The 15,645-nt window shown below is 45.1% G+C and overlaps 1 protein-coding gene across 5 annotated transcripts in view; it reads left to right on the forward strand.

Moving 5' to 3' along the window:
• lama5 (laminin, alpha 5) overlaps nt 1-15,645 on the forward strand; it is a 348,173-nt gene that overhangs the window by 45,355 nt on the left and 287,173 nt on the right. For all 5 annotated transcript variants that reach the window (XM_061273125.1, XM_061273122.1, XM_061273123.1 and 2 more), the window contains one exon: nt 1,856-1,973. In XM_061273125.1, coding sequence (XP_061129109.1) covers nt 1,856-1,973 — 118 coding nt within the window. The remainder of the gene's footprint in view (nt 1-1,855; nt 1,974-15,645) is intronic.

Here is a 15,645-nt window from a genome sequence, read left to right on the forward strand (position 1 = left end):
CTCCGACTGCCCGTAAAGGCACCACCGCGCTCAGTGCGCGCATGTGAAAAAGGCGTGCGGACGTGAAAAAGGCGGCTCTGGATGGGCGAGACGTTGAAGAGGAATAAGAACACCCTTGGAAACCAAAACTTGCCCCTCGTCGTGACTCGGAGCCGCAACAAATGTTTCGGATTTGTGTAGGGTACATTGTGACAGACAGCAAACGAGCAGGTGATCGAGCAAGCGTCTGATACGAGAGCATTGCGGTCGTATGGAGCGTGTTTGAACAGCAGAGACGAAAGGAACAAGGCAAAGTGTTGTGAAATAAAATATTACCTGTAATACGCATTTTGTTATTTGCTGATTGAAACTGCTAATTAAACTGTGAATTGAAACTAATAGGAAAAAAACAACTCTCGCTCTTAATATAGCTGACGTGTCTTGCGCATCCGTTCTGCGCATCTGTAATGGGGGCCTCCGTATGACGTCCGGTCCGCGATGGAGATTAAAAAACAAACAATATTTGACAATAACACACCATCAAGGATTGCACCATCGCATCAAACGATGTGTCGTCAATTATGAATTTTACTGACTAAGTGTGTTGGGCAGGATGGCTGAATGCGATGCGCGATTGACAACAAACAAGAAGAAAGGTGATTTCAAGTTTGATTTCGAGGGAGATTTGTCATGTCTCGTCCCCAGTTTTGCTATGTGTCTAGGTTGCCATAGTTTCTGTTCGCGTCGCCCCTCTCTTCCTGTGTCACCTCAATCAATGTAATGTTTTGTATTTAAGTCCTGTCTGCCCCTCGCTCACCGTCGGATGATGTCATGATGTCTGTTTGGTTTCTGTTCCTGTCTTTGGTAATGTCACCCTGTCTTTTTGTTCCACGTCTTTGTCGGTCAGTCCTGTTGTTGGTTTTGTTGTACCATGACTTTCTTAAAAAAAAAATAAAAAAAAAAATTAAAAAAAAAAATTTAAAATTTTTTTGTACCCATGTATAATGCGCACCCCAGATTTTAGGACAATAAATTAGTTAAATTTTGCGCATTATACAAGGAAAAAAACGGTACTTTACTACTACGATGTGGCTCTATGCAGTACACAGTAAAAAATGTGGCTCTTAGTCTCTGACTGGTTGGCCACCCCTGTCGTAGTTAATGAGAATCACTGATAGTAGTTTTTTGGTGATTTTTTTTTAATGCTGTTAATAAATGTCTTTGTTTTCAAAAAGCTTTTTTTGAATATCCATGCTTTGCTACCTACTAAAAGTAAAAACCTTTTATGTAATGACCTTTACATGTCATTTCTATTACTTCACACAAACACTACATCCATCTGCTCCTGGTTCGGCCCCCCGGTCAAAATTTAGAACCCAATTCGGCCCGCAAGTCAAAATGTTTGCCCACCCCTGGACTGCAATATGTGTAACAACAGGACAAGCGTTATGCAAAATGGATGATTACCCAACAGTAGCCTTTTTTGGGCCTCGACTTGCCGAAAAGGTCAAGTGTTGAAAACCTGGGTATCATGGTGATAATAGATCTTAGGGGTCCCCAACACGACCACTGAAAACCCACTCCACCAGCCCACTCAAGTTAGCAAAAAGGAGCTACTAATACTAGTCTCACTGATAGAGGAAATTTTGCAGTCATGTTGACATCTTTAAGAAATTAAATGTTTCTTTTAGCATGGAATGCTTCTTCGGAACACATAATGTTCTTAGGTTTACATGATCTGCTCAATGCTGTTTCTGAAACAGCAACTGTGAGGAACATCTGCCGTCCATTAGCATAATTGTTAGGATGAGGATGATATCACTGACAATGTTATTGGTGTGTGTGTGTGCGTGCGTGTGTTTGTGTGTGTGCACAGCTCTTCCATGTGGCCTATGTGCTCATCAAGTTCGCCAATTCTCCACGTCCAGATCTGTGGGTTCTAGAAAGGTCGGTGGACTTCGGGCAGACGTACCAGCCATGGCAGTACTTCTCCTGTGAGTACAAATGATGATGATTATTACCGTTTTTTTCCATGTGTAATGCGCCCCCATGTATAATGCGCACGCTAAAAATGGCATGTTGATGCTGGAAAAAAGCCTGTACCCATGTATAATACGCACCCAAATTTTGACTCCTACTTAAGTCCGTAAACGTAAAATTATTTCAGAAAAAAGATCATCTTTGGGAACAACCGGATGTTATTCTGCCGGTCAGTATCACTGCACATGCAAACTCGATAGCGAAGAAATGTTTCGGATTTGTGTAGGGTACATTGTGACAGCAAGCGAGCAGGTGATCAAGCAAGCGTCTAATACGAGAGCATTGTGTTCGTATGGAGCATGTTTGAAGTGAACAGCAGAGAAGAAAGCGCATCTGTAATGACGGCCTCCGTATGATATCCGGATAAAAAAATAAAATAAAAATAATTTGTGCACCCCAGATTTTAGGACAATAAATTAGTTATATTTTGCGCATTATACATGGAAAAAAACGGTAATCAGAGCAAATGTCAGCTAAAATGAGCAAACATGAGAATGACTTTTAATCCCTCCACGTGGTCAAGTCCAGACACCGTAATAGTTCCATGTTTAATAAGTTTATTTTTAACAAATAACAAAATAAACTGTTAAACAAAGGACTAGATGATATGGCTAAAAAACGTATCACGATGTGGTTCATATTTGTAAAGTCAAACCTCTACATACACTTGAACATACAAATATTTCAACATACGATGTGAAATTTGACCAAATATTTGACTTAACATCCAAAGGCATTCCCAACATACGACGTCATCATGGTTAGCCCGCTAGACGGCGGCACGTCAGGATGAGATCAGGTAGCGTCCCAAGAAGGCTAACGCAAATGGTAGTGGTGAAAAAGGAAGAAGGTGATAATTTCCTTTCAATCAAAACAAGAAATCATAAGAAAACATGAACACGGAGTGCGTGTGAGTGATTGTGCGAAACAATATAGACTTAAAAACGTGTAAACAATTTTGACGATCATTAAGCAGAAGAAAGCCCTCAAAGCGGTCAAGCTCATCTCTAAACGTTCCAGGCCTACGTTGGAAGAGATGGAACGCCTTTTGCTTGTATCGATAAAGGAAAAGGAGATTGTTGCCCCTAACGATCACTGAAACAATCATATTAAAGTGCCAATGATTGTCACACACACATCTGGGTGTGGTGAAATTCATCCTCTGCATTTAACCCATCCCCATGTGATTTTAATCCATCCCCTGGAGGAGAAGGGAGCAGTGAGCAGCAGCGGTGCCGCGCTCGGGAATCATTTGGTGATCTAACCCCCCAATTTCAACCCTTAATGCTGAGTGCCAAGCAGGGAGGCAATGGGTCCCATTTTTATAGTCTTTGGTATGACCCGGCCGCGGTTTGAACCCACAACCTTCCAGTCTCAGGGCGGACACTCTACCACTAGGCCACTGAGCAGGTGAGGTCGTATGTGAGAAGGCCAACACCATATATTGCATTATGTTAATGTTATGTAAATTGGATGATAAAGAAAATAAAATAAGTTAGTTTGGAGTTCACACACTGTAAGTTACAGTAGGTTGGTAAATTGGATGATAAAAAATAGAAAACAATACATAAAATATAAAAAAATAAACTAAGTTAGTTTGGAGTTCACACACTGTAAATTACAGTCGGTTACTCAACGTATGGATCGCTGTGTCTCTAAGGTACAATGACAATAAAAAACACTTAATTGATTATTTCTTTGTAATTGATTTCTTTTTACATCCCTCTGATATAATCCATTTGTTTTATTGCTTTGTGTGATTATCTGCAGTATTTATTAAGGAGTTATTGTTGGATTTTGGCTGTGGGTCGCATTACACAAATTCATTGGACACGTAAGTATGGCTGCGGATCAAGAGGTTTGTACGGCTTCGTGCACCAACTGCACCCTTCTCTTAGAGAGGTTGTCCCTGCTAGCGGGACGCTAGCTAGAGCAGACTAGTGCGTTAACCGTAGATGTGGCGAACACAGATGCGGGCTGTAGTCAGCCCGCTAGCCCAGTTAGCATTAGCCCCAAGCGGCTTGCTAACTGCGATGAGCCAGTTAAAACGCATAGTCGTCCTAAGTCATCTCGGTCTACTGGCTCTCGCACCTTGGTCATAGGTGACTCCATTACCCAAAACATCACGCTTACAAATCCAGCCACGGTAATGTGTATCCCTGGAGCCAGAGCACCCGACATAGAAGCTAATCTTAGGGAGCTGGCTCGCAATAGGTCTAGTCAACAGCGTCGGTCCAACAACACTAGATACTAGTGATATAGTGATATACGTTGGCTCCAATGATGTTAGCATGAGGCAATCAGAGATCACAAAGAAAAACATAGCGAGGACTTGTGATCTCGTCAGAAAGATGAGTCTGCGTCGAGTATTTGTCTCTGGCCCCCTCCCTGCGAGAGGCACTGATGAGAGGTTTAGTAGATTCGTTTCCCTTAATTGATGGATGGCTAATTTCTAGGGGTGTAACGATACATCGATACACATCGATTAATCGATATAATGCTCTACGATTTATTGGCATCGATGCTAAACGTAAACATCGATTTATATCGCCGTGTTTGACCTCGGACATTAGACGCGACTTTATTTTGAAATCCAGTTCATTGTTGCTTGCTTCCTCTTTCCGGGAGCAGTGCGCGCCGCGGCGTTGTTGTGTTGTGAGCAGAGCAGGCACATGAAAGGGGAGTGGACACCTAGTACGCGGCTCCTGGGCTGGTGCTATGGCTAGTGTCCAAAAAGACGAGGAAATTGGCTCCCCTTTAGGCTTCAAGTCATTCGTTTGGAAGCACTTTGGATTCCAAAGAAAAGATGGCTCAACGGACAAGACACGTGCAGTTTGTAAATCCTGCCATGCGGTAATCAAATATTCAGGGAGCACAAATCTCGCCGCACATTTAAAGAAAAAACACGACATCAAAGTTCAGTGTTAAAATAAGCACTTTGTATACTACGATACTCTTGTGATTTCCTAAATAAAGAGTTTGCAGTACCTTGTTGATTTTGCGTATGAATTGTTATAAATCAGGTTATTGTTCTATATTTTTTATTAAAAAAAAAAGAATCGATCGTAGAGCACTATATCACAATATAGTGAATGAATCGCAGCAGGCTTTAAGATATCGGCAAATATCGTATCGTAATTCTTTGTATCGATATTATATCGTATTGTGACAAAACCCGCGATTTACACCCCTACTAATTTCTGTAAGAAGCAGGGACTGTATTTTATAGATAACTCCTCCTTCTGGGGCCACCCCGACCTGCTGAGGAAGGATGGCCTTCATCCTAACCGTGAAGGCGCCCTCACTCTTTCAAGGAATATAGATTTCTGTTTGAGACATTCATGACAGGTCACTTTACTTTGACTAATTCTAAAATCTCCCGTTAATAAATCGGCTTATCAAACCATCCACAAACAATCAATTGCATATATCATACAAATTAGCGCGCAACGAATTAAATGAGTATATAAAACACTTTTATTGAACAAGCATGAAATAAAACTACAAATCTCAATCCTCCAAAAACTGAACAATCCCACTCACTGATGCACTTGCAAATATAATCATTCAATCCCGGAGTAATTTTTATTGTAAAAATTAAATCAGAAAAGAGGAAAAGGAAGGTACCAATTGGGTGTTATTTTTTGGTGGAAATAAGGTCGAGTGATCAGTCCGATTTTATTTCTAAAAATCCAATTTGGAAACTAGTTTGGCCTCGAGAGGACCAACTACCCGGTAATGGTCTCCCTCCCCTCACGGAAATACAGAAAGAGTCGGTCCCCTCACCTAGTTTCTCAAGCAAAGTTGTCCAGTCCAATTCTTTTGAGTAAATCCAAGTTAATCCATGCCAGCAATCTTGCGTCTCACACAAAGATCTCGAAGGCTTTGGAAAAAGTCTTGAAACTCCTACGAGCTTCTTCGGGAATCACCGCGGTCCGGGAGAGAGGCGACCTTTTTATAGACTTCTCTGGCCCCCCCCTTTTTCGCTGGCCTCTATATTGTCCAGTTTCCCACGCTCATAACCCTGCGGTTTTTCGAGCAGCTGTTTCCGCCCCACTCTCTTTCCACCAAAATTCTGCAGAAACTCTGGCAAGCACTACTTCCTCTTTTCTTCACTTTTCTTTTTATAAAACCAATACTTCAAAGTTACACTTTACTTAACCATTAAATCAGAAATCAAAACCCTTAAATTAATCTTTTAAACATTTTTTAACACACCACTTCGTGGTGGGCCTCTTTTCCTAATTGTGTGATAATATTGCTTTATGCTGTTACAGAATATATTTCAGCCAAGCAAATAAAATAAAATAAAATCAAAAGAAAATAAGAACTCATTTGTTTCACCCTTTCCAACAATTTTTAACACACCCCTATTCTTATATGGGTGGGCAGCTTAGTCTAATTCTGTGATAATATTGCTTTAAGCGGTTACAGAATATATTTTAGCCAAGCAAGTAAAATAAAATAAAATAGAATAAAATAAAAACCACATTTGTGCTTCCATGTGTGACTCATAATCCGACCGCGCACCATTTTGGTCCCCTGCAACGGTATGGCTCCATCTATTGGAAAATTTTGAAATTTCAGCTTTGCCAATTCATTCAATAATTCCCAACTCAAATTTTGCACCATCTGCTGTTAAAATTTGGAATGTCAGCTCCGCCAATTTATTCCTGGGAGCAATCCATACTCACTTTTTGCACCATTTATTCCCCCCCACACTCCATGTTACATGACAGAGCAGGCCGGGTCACAAGTGACTAGGCCACCTGTTAGGATGGGTTTGGAGTCTGTTAAGTTAAAGTTAACTAGCGCTAGGCTAAATTCCCAGCATGCACATAGCTTCTTGTGGAGACTCAAGCGCCACAGTTTGAATAGTGCTACAGTATACTTCAAGATGGCGGCGCGTGCATACGCAGCGACCTCTCTCTGTCCCGCCCGAACAGTGTTTTGTTCGTCTAATGAGTGTTTGTCCGGCAGTTTTATGTGTTCGTCTCGTCGTTCTGAGTCGTGCTACAGTTACGGCAGGCAGGTTCTGCTCGACATCGGCGAAAGCGAGTTTTGTCGAGTTCTGGATGCGGGGACATTAAAGGAGCTCGGACTGCTACGTCCTGAAGCGTCGCCGGACTCGTCTGCTATTCCTCCCCCGGTTGGGAAGCGTCGAAAGCGGTGTGCAAGGAGGCTGAAGAGGAGCAAGCGCGGAGGCGTCCGGGCCAGGCTGGCAGCCAACCCGGCTCGCCCGGCCGTGCCTTCCATTCTTCTGGCGAATGTTCGATCGATGGACAACAAAACGGATTACATTCGCTTGCTGCGATCTACAAACCGGACAGTGCCTGACTGCTGTGTGCTCGTGTTCACTGAGAATTGGTTGACCGTCAACATTCCGGACTCAGCTGTACATCTGGAGCGGCTGGCGTGCCATCGGGCGGACCGGGCCATTGTACAAGGGGGAAAATCTCGTGGCGGTGGAATATGCGTCTACATCCGTGACGAATGGTGCCGGGACTCTGTAGTGGTATGCAAGCACTGCTCGCCTCTGGCGGAGTTCGTGATCATTAAGTGCCGTCCTTTTTACCTGCCAAGGGAATTTACCGCGATTCTGCTAGTCGCGGTTTACATCCCGCCTTCCAACATCGAAGGCGACAGGATCGCGGCTCTTAGTGAACTGTACCAGGCTGTCAGTGACCAACAGACAGCGCACCCTGACGGTTTCACCATCTTCGCTGGGGATTTTAATCATGCTAACCTGAAGTCTGTTTTTCCGAGGCTTCACCAGCATGTTAATTTTCCTACGCGTGGCGACAGCTTCCTGGACCTGGTCTACTCTTCGCATAAAGGAGCTTTCAAAGTCGCCCCCCTCCCCCATCTTGGACCTTCTGACCATATCACTGTTATGCTTTTGCCCGCATACAGACAAATGGTGAGCGTCCAGGCCAGTTCGCAAGCAGGTACGGGTGTGGCCTGAGGGTGCCTCTGATGCGCTTCGTGACTCCTTTGGCTCTACTGACTGGGACATGTTTAGGAGGGCTGCCACTTGCGACGATCGGACAGACATTGAGGAGGATACTGACTGTTTCCTCCTACATCAGGAAGTGCATTGATGATGTGACTCTCTCAAAATCCATCGTCACTCGGGCTAACCGGAAGCCATGGCTAACAGGTGCTGTCTTCAGGCTGCTGAGGGCCAGGGACAAAGCCTTTAGAGCGGGGGATGAGGCTGGCTTGAGGACTGCGAAAGCCGACCTGTCCCGGGGCATCAAAGAAGCAAAGAGGGCGTTCTCGTGCAAAATTACCGCCCACTTCAAGGACAGCAGGGATGCACGGAGCCTTTGGCAGGGCATTCAGACCATCACAGATTACAAGCCCGCGCCGCAGAGCTGTGAAGGTGACGTCCGTCTGCTCATTGACCTTAACCGCTTCTTTGCTCGCTTCGACGCTCAGAACAGCACTTGCCCGCTGAAGGCCACTCCCCCTTCACACGAGCTGCCCCTGTGCCTCTCCGCCGACAGCGTGAGGAGGGCGCTTGCCGGCATCAACATCCGTAAGGCGGCGGGCCCTGACAACATCCCGGGTCGAGCGCTGAAGGACTGCGCTGGTGAGCTGACGGGTGTCTTCACGGACATCTTTAACACTTCCCTGCAGCAGGCCATCGTCCCTTCGTGTTTCAAAGCTGCCACCATTGTACCTGTGCCGAAGAAACCTGCTCCGTCCTGCTTCAATGACTACCGCCCCGTGGCACTTACGCCCATCAGCATGAAGTGCTTTGAGCGGCTTGTCATGGAGCACATCTGATCCGTTCTCCCCCCCACCATTGACCCCTTCCAGTTTGCGTACCGAGCCAAACGGTCCTCTGACGATGCCATCTGCTCTGCCCTCCACTCGGCCCTCACCCGCCTGGAGAGAAGGGACTCGTATGTAAGATTGCTGTTTGTGGACTTCAGTTCTGCCTTCAACACCATTGTGCCACAACGCCTCATCAGCAAACTTGACACGCTGGGCCTCAGTACCTACCTCTGCAACTGGCTACTGGACTTCCTCTGTCAGAGGCTGCAGGTGGTACGTGTTGGCGACAAAATCTCCGCCAGCATCACGCTGAGCACGGGGGCCCCCCAAGGGTGCGTGCTCAGTCCGCTGCTCTTCACCCTCCTGACGCATGACTGCACTGCAACCTACAGCGACAACCGCATAGTAAAGTTTGCTGACGACACGACTCTGGTGGGTCTCATCACCAAGGGAGACGAGACTCAATACAGGCTGGAGGTTGACCTTCTGTCCATGTGGTGCAGGGACAACAACCTCCTGCTGAACGTCGACAAGACCAAGGAGATTGTTGTGGACTTTCGGAAGGGTCACACCCAACAGCTGCCGCTGACCATCGCCGGTGCTGTGGTGGAGAGAGTGAGCAGCGCCAAGTTCCTGGGGGTGCACATCAGTGAGGATCTCTCCTGGTCCACCAACACCGCATCACTGGCGAAGAAAGCCCAACGCCGCCCAACGCGAGTACAGGTACTTCCTGCGGAAACTCAGGCGAGCGAGCGCTCCTCCGGCCGTTATGACTGCGGCACCATTGAGAGCGTCCTCTCCAGCTGTATTGCTGTTTGGGGTGGCGGCTGCACTGACTACAACTTGAAGGCCCTGCAGCGCATAGTGAACACGGCTGGTAAGATAATTGGTGCTTCGCTCCCCTCCTTGAAGGACATTTACACGTCCCATCTCACCCGCAAGGCGACCACGATTGTGAGTGATGTGAGTCACCCCGCTCACTCTTTTTTTGAGCTTCTGCCCTCTGGGAAGAGGTACAGGAGCCTGCGCTCCCGCACCACCAGACTCTCCAACAGCTTCATACTCCAGGCTGTTAGGATCCTGAACTCGCCCCCCCCCTTTCTGCGTAGCGTCCTGTACTTAGCGCTATGCTTGCTGTCTGCTGTACGCTCACTGGCTCAGTTTTGCTCCTCTTATTTATTGGGATATTTGTTTATTATTTATTCATCACTCATTTTATTTATTTATTATTTATTATGTATTGTTTGTGCCTTCTTGTTTTTATTTTGTGTCGTCTAATTGTATGTTTATCGTGTACTGTGTCTCGTCACCGTGGGATGGAGCAAACGGAATTTCGGTTTCTTTATGTGTCTTGGCATGAAGGGATTGACAATAAAGCTGACTTTGACTACTGAGGTAGTAGACACATCCAATCACTCCACCCTGACCGGTCACGTTGATGGAACGGTGCCTGTTCCAGATAATATTACATGTTTGCCGAATATTAACTATCAAATTCCTATGGTTGTATCTAACCGCCGCGCTAATAAACATTTTAGAGGTAATGTTGGGCCTAGACAACACAATCTTACTCGTATTCCGTTTAAAAATCCTCCGATAGATACGAACCCTGATCTACCGACTAGACTCAAACTCGGTTTTATGAATATTAGATAAGTTCATTCAAAAGCAGTACTCGTTGATGACCTCATCACAGACCGTAAACTAAACATTTTTGGTCTCGAGACCTGGTTAAAACATAATGAACTGCTGCCCCTTAATGAATCCTCGCCTCCAGATTTTGTGAGCTCGCATGGGTCGCATCCTCGAAAAAAGGGTGGGGATGTCGCTCTCGTCTCTAATTCCGATCTTAGATTTAGGCTTTGTTCGATTAATGTATTTAAAACATTTGAAGTTCTCACTGTCCGATCCACCGCTTTACCGTCATTTTATCATGGTGTTATTTACCGTCCACCCGGGGCTCACTCTGGCTTCCTCGGTGAATTTTCAGAATTCGTGGCTGATCTAGTGAAAAATGCGGATGATATAATAATTATGAGCGATTTCAACATCCACATGAATTTACCGTCAGAGCCACTTACTTCGGCGTTTCAGGCTTTAATAGATATGTTTGGTTTTACGCAAGCCATACAGGCAGCAACGCATAAGAATGGAAATACCTCAGCTCTGATATTATCCCGAGGACTGGCAACCTCAAATATAACAGTACTGCCATACACTACTGTTATGTCTGATCATTACTTAATAACATTTTAAATCTTAGTTCTTTGTCAATGACGAGGGCAATCAGAATTACAGCAGCCGTAATATTAACTCCGTAACTGCGACTGCGTTATCTGAGTTACTGCCGCAGGCAACTGCCATATTTCCCGCATATATCGGTTCTATTGATAATCTTACAAATGAATTCAATGCGACATTGTTAAATGCCATCGACTCTGTAGCGCCACTACGTCTGAAAACTCGCCGTAGAATGCCTACTCTGTGGTTCACAGATGAAACACGTACGCTTAAGCAATTATGTAGAAAGCATGAGCGCAAATGCCGTTTAACCAAACTTGAGGTTTTCCATCAGGCATGGCGTGACAGCCTCCTGAAATATAAAGATGAGCTTATTTTAGCAAAAATTAATTATTTCTCGCACGTTAATAATCTCAATCAAAACAATCCTAAATAATCCTAAATACTTATTTGATACAGTAGCAAAGTTAACACTACGCCAGCCGACCTCCGATAGCTCCTTCCACTCAGTTGACGAGTTCATGAAATTTTTCGAAAGATTGAATCCATTAGGGATGAGATCAAGATGACCGTTCCAATCGCTCAGTCGAGACCGCCGATTGCCGGCGCGGACGATCATGCAATAACCCTCTCAAATTCTAAAAGCGTGTCCCTTCAAAGGCTTACACAATTGGTTAGTGTGGCTAAACAAACAACATGTTTATTCAACCCACTTCCAGCCAAACTATTTAAAGAATTATTTTAAATTTTAGGACCGTCCATCTTAAATATAATTAAGCTGTCTGTCTCCTCTGGTATAGTGCCAACAGCCTTTAAAACCGCTATCATTAAACCGCTTCTTAAGCGACCAAATCTCGACCCGGACTGTCTCAGTAATTATAGTCCAGTTTCAAATCTCCCATTCATAGCAAAACTTTGAAAAAGCAGTATTTATAATAATTAGGTGTTATTTAATTATGCAGAAAACACACACCTGAAGCATGGAGCTCATCATCACATGCCTCTTCAAATGGGTGTGTTGTGTGAGTTTCCTCCATTGCAGTGCCATCATGAGCCTGTGTGTCTTCCTATGAACCGAAAAAATATGTGCATTGTTAATAATTATCTGGTAATACATTTATCATGTGCTAGTATTTAATCTTACTTACTTTTTGGTCCCACAGCTGTGTAGCCTCATTTATGATATTCTTGAATGTGGCATCCCTCTCCTCTTCGCACAGAAAGGGCAGGGGGATTGAATCTTGCATCAAGGGCAGCTGCAGTGTTTAATACTTCTTGGACATCTGTGTAACGATGCTCGAGCTCTTTGGCCATTGTTTGTTTCATTTCTTCGATCAGTGGTATGTCATCCTCACAGACACTGAAATGTTCAATCAACTTACTTTTAAGTGGAGCAATGACTGAGATAGTTGGTTGTGCCTCCTCACACATTATTGTATTTGCAGTTTTCACAGGCTTCAGTAACTGTATAATTTCTTCAGCTGTGGATATGTCATCTTCATTTAGTGTTTGTAAATCATTTTTCATCGACTTTCTGATTTTTTGGTCAAGATGTGTAGCACACACAGCAGCCTGTTGCTCCAAAAAACGCTCCAGCATATCAAACGAGCTGTTCCAACGTGTGATGACATCTTGGATGAGTTTGTGTGGTGGGAGTTCAAGTAGTATTTGTTTATCTTTTAACACAGCATTGGCCAGCGTGCTGCGGTGAAAAAAACCCACAACACGACGTACTCTACCTAAAAGACGGGTGGCATCATTGCATTTGAGTCCTTTTTGAGTTGCCAAGTTGATAGTATGTCCAAAACATTTTATGTGCGGTGACAGATGCGCCTCTATTCCTGCTACGGTCATGTTGCTGGCATTGTCAGTTACAAGAGCTGGGTTTTTATCTGCAATGTGCCATTCTTCACATGCTTCGTTTAGGACAGAGGCTAGGTTCGCTCCTGTGTGAGAGTAAAACGCGAGTCTGAAGCACGTAGTTTTTTAGCGTCCATGCTGTATCAATGTAGTGGCAAGTGACCGTAATGTAGGCTTCAGTTGAGCGAGAAGTCCATCCATCTGTAGTGATAGCAACCCGTTCTGCTTCCTTTAGTTCGTGTAATACCTCCGCTTTAGCACGGGTATATAGACGTGGTGCCATGTTTCTCGATGGTACTGTATATCTGGGCTCTAGCGTATTCATCAACTCGGAAAATCCTTCACCCTCCACGCTACTAAACGGTCTCAAGTCTTTACAAATATAATATGAAATTGCAGCAGTGATGGATTTAGCTTGTTCAGAGTTTTTACTTAGCATTTGGGGGAAAAATGTGCTCACGGAGGGCGTCGTGTCCGTGTTGTTTTCGCGGCCGCTGCTTGAGGGCGAGATGTCGTGTTTTTTCTTTAAATGTGCGGTGAGATTTGTGGTGTTCCCTGAATATTTGATCACCGCATGGCAGGATTTACAAACTGCACGTGTTTTGTCCGTTGAGCCATCTTTTCTTTGGAATCCAAAGTGCTTCCAAACGAATGACTTGAAGCCTAAAGGGGAGCAAATTTCCTCGTCTTTTTGGACACTAGCCATAGCACCAGCCCAGGAGCCGCGTACTGTCGACTCCCCTTTCACGTGCCTGCTCTGCTCACAACACAACAACGCCGCGCACTGCTCCCGGAAAGAGGAAGCAAGCAACAATGAACTGGATTTCAAAATAAAGTCGCGTCTAATGTCCGAGGTCAAACACGGCGATATAAATCGATGTTTACGTTTAGCATCGATGCCAATAAATCGTAGAGGATTATATCGATTTATCGATGTGTATCGATGAATAGTTACACCCTTATTATTCTCTGGTCTTCCTAAGTCCAGTATCAAAAGTCTACAGTTAGTACAAAATGCTGCTGCAAGGCTGCTCTCACGGTCAAGAAAATCTGATCAGGTTACCCCAATATTAGCCAACTTACATTGGCTCCCGGTCCATTTAAGATGTGACTTCAAGGTTCTCCTATTAACCAATAATTCATTGCATGGCTTAGCGCCTTCATATCTTGTCGACCTAGTTGTTCCTTACGTTACGTCTCGTAACCTCCACTCGCAAAACGCAAGTCTTTGAGGGTGTCCGGTTTGGGGACCTCAGCATCGCGTCTCTGCTTTTTGCAGACGACGTGGTGCTGTTGGCTTCTTCAGGCCGTGATCTCCAGCTCTCACTGGAGCGGTTCGCAGCCGAGTGTGAAGCGGTCGGGATGAGGGTCAGCACCTCCAAATCCGAGTCCATGGTCCTCGATCGGAAAAGGGTGGAATGCCCTCTCCGGATCGGGGATGAGATCCTGCCCCAAGTGGAGGAGTTTAAGTATCTTGGGGTCTTGTTCACGAGTGAGGGGAGGATGACAGGCGGATCAGTGCAGCGTTGGCAGTAATGCAGACTCTGTACCGGTCCGTCGTGGTAAAGAGAGAGCTGAGCCAAAAGGCAAAGCTCTCAATTTACCGGTCGATTTACGCTCCTACCCTCATCTATGGTCACGAGCTATGGGTCGTGACCGAAAAAACGAGACCCCGGATAGAAGCGGCCGGAATGAGTTTTCTCCGCAGGATGTCCGGGCTCTCCCTTAGAGATAGGGTGAGAAGTTCGGTCATCCGGGAGAGAGTCGGAGTAGAGTCGCTGCTCCTCCACGTTGAGAGGAGCTAGATGAGGTGGCTCGGGCATCTCATCAGGATGCCTCCTGGACGCCTCCCTGGGGAGGTGTTCCGGGCATGTCCCACCGGTAGGAGACCCCGGGGACGACCCAGGACGCGCTGGAGAGACCATGTCTCTCAGCTGGCCTGGGAACGCCTTGGGATCCCCCGGGATGAGCTAGATGAAGTGGCTGGGGAGAGGGAAGTCTGGGAGTCCCTCCTGAAGCCGCGACCCGACCCCGGATAAGCGGAAGAAGATGGATGGATGGATGGATATATATTCCACCGCTACTATATATACACTACCAAAAGTTTGGGGTCACCCAAACAATTTTGTGACCCCAAACTTTTGAACGGTAGTGTAAATATTATTAAAATAAAATATTATGAATTAAATATTATAAATATAATATTATAAATTATATTTTATATTTGTATAAGATTATATATAATCTATGAATATAAATTTACATATATATTAAAAGATTTTTTACACAGAAGATTATATATATAATCTATAAATAATTATCTAAATAAATATATACACTACCGTTCAAAAGTTTGGGGTCACAAAATTGTTTGGCTATTCCCCCGCTACTTTTCCGTGCTTTTTCACAAGTGCCATTCTCCTCCCTGATTGATGGTAGGGGAGAACGGAACGCTCTCTGCCTCAGCTTCACAAGGGCTCCGCCGCGCTTGCCACGCCACCATCTTCGGCATGCTAGCTTGTATAGGGCCGCCGCTCTGGCTAAAATCTCTGTCAAACAAAGAAAACTGGAGAGAAAGTACCAGGAGAAGACTGTCCGATGTTTAACAGTTCTTCTCTGGTAAAAGTGATCCTGGATGGGCAGCAAAAGATGCAGAAAACACCCAAAATAAGACAAAGTAGCAGAGAGCAAGTCAACGTGGCGGCCATCCGCGGCGCCATCTTCCATCCGCAGCATGTTCCG

This window comes from Syngnathus typhle, linkage group LG2 (assembly GCF_033458585.1).
Source record: "Syngnathus typhle isolate RoL2023-S1 ecotype Sweden linkage group LG2, RoL_Styp_1.0, whole genome shotgun sequence".
Taxonomy (NCBI): Eukaryota; Metazoa; Chordata; class Actinopteri; order Syngnathiformes; family Syngnathidae; genus Syngnathus; species Syngnathus typhle.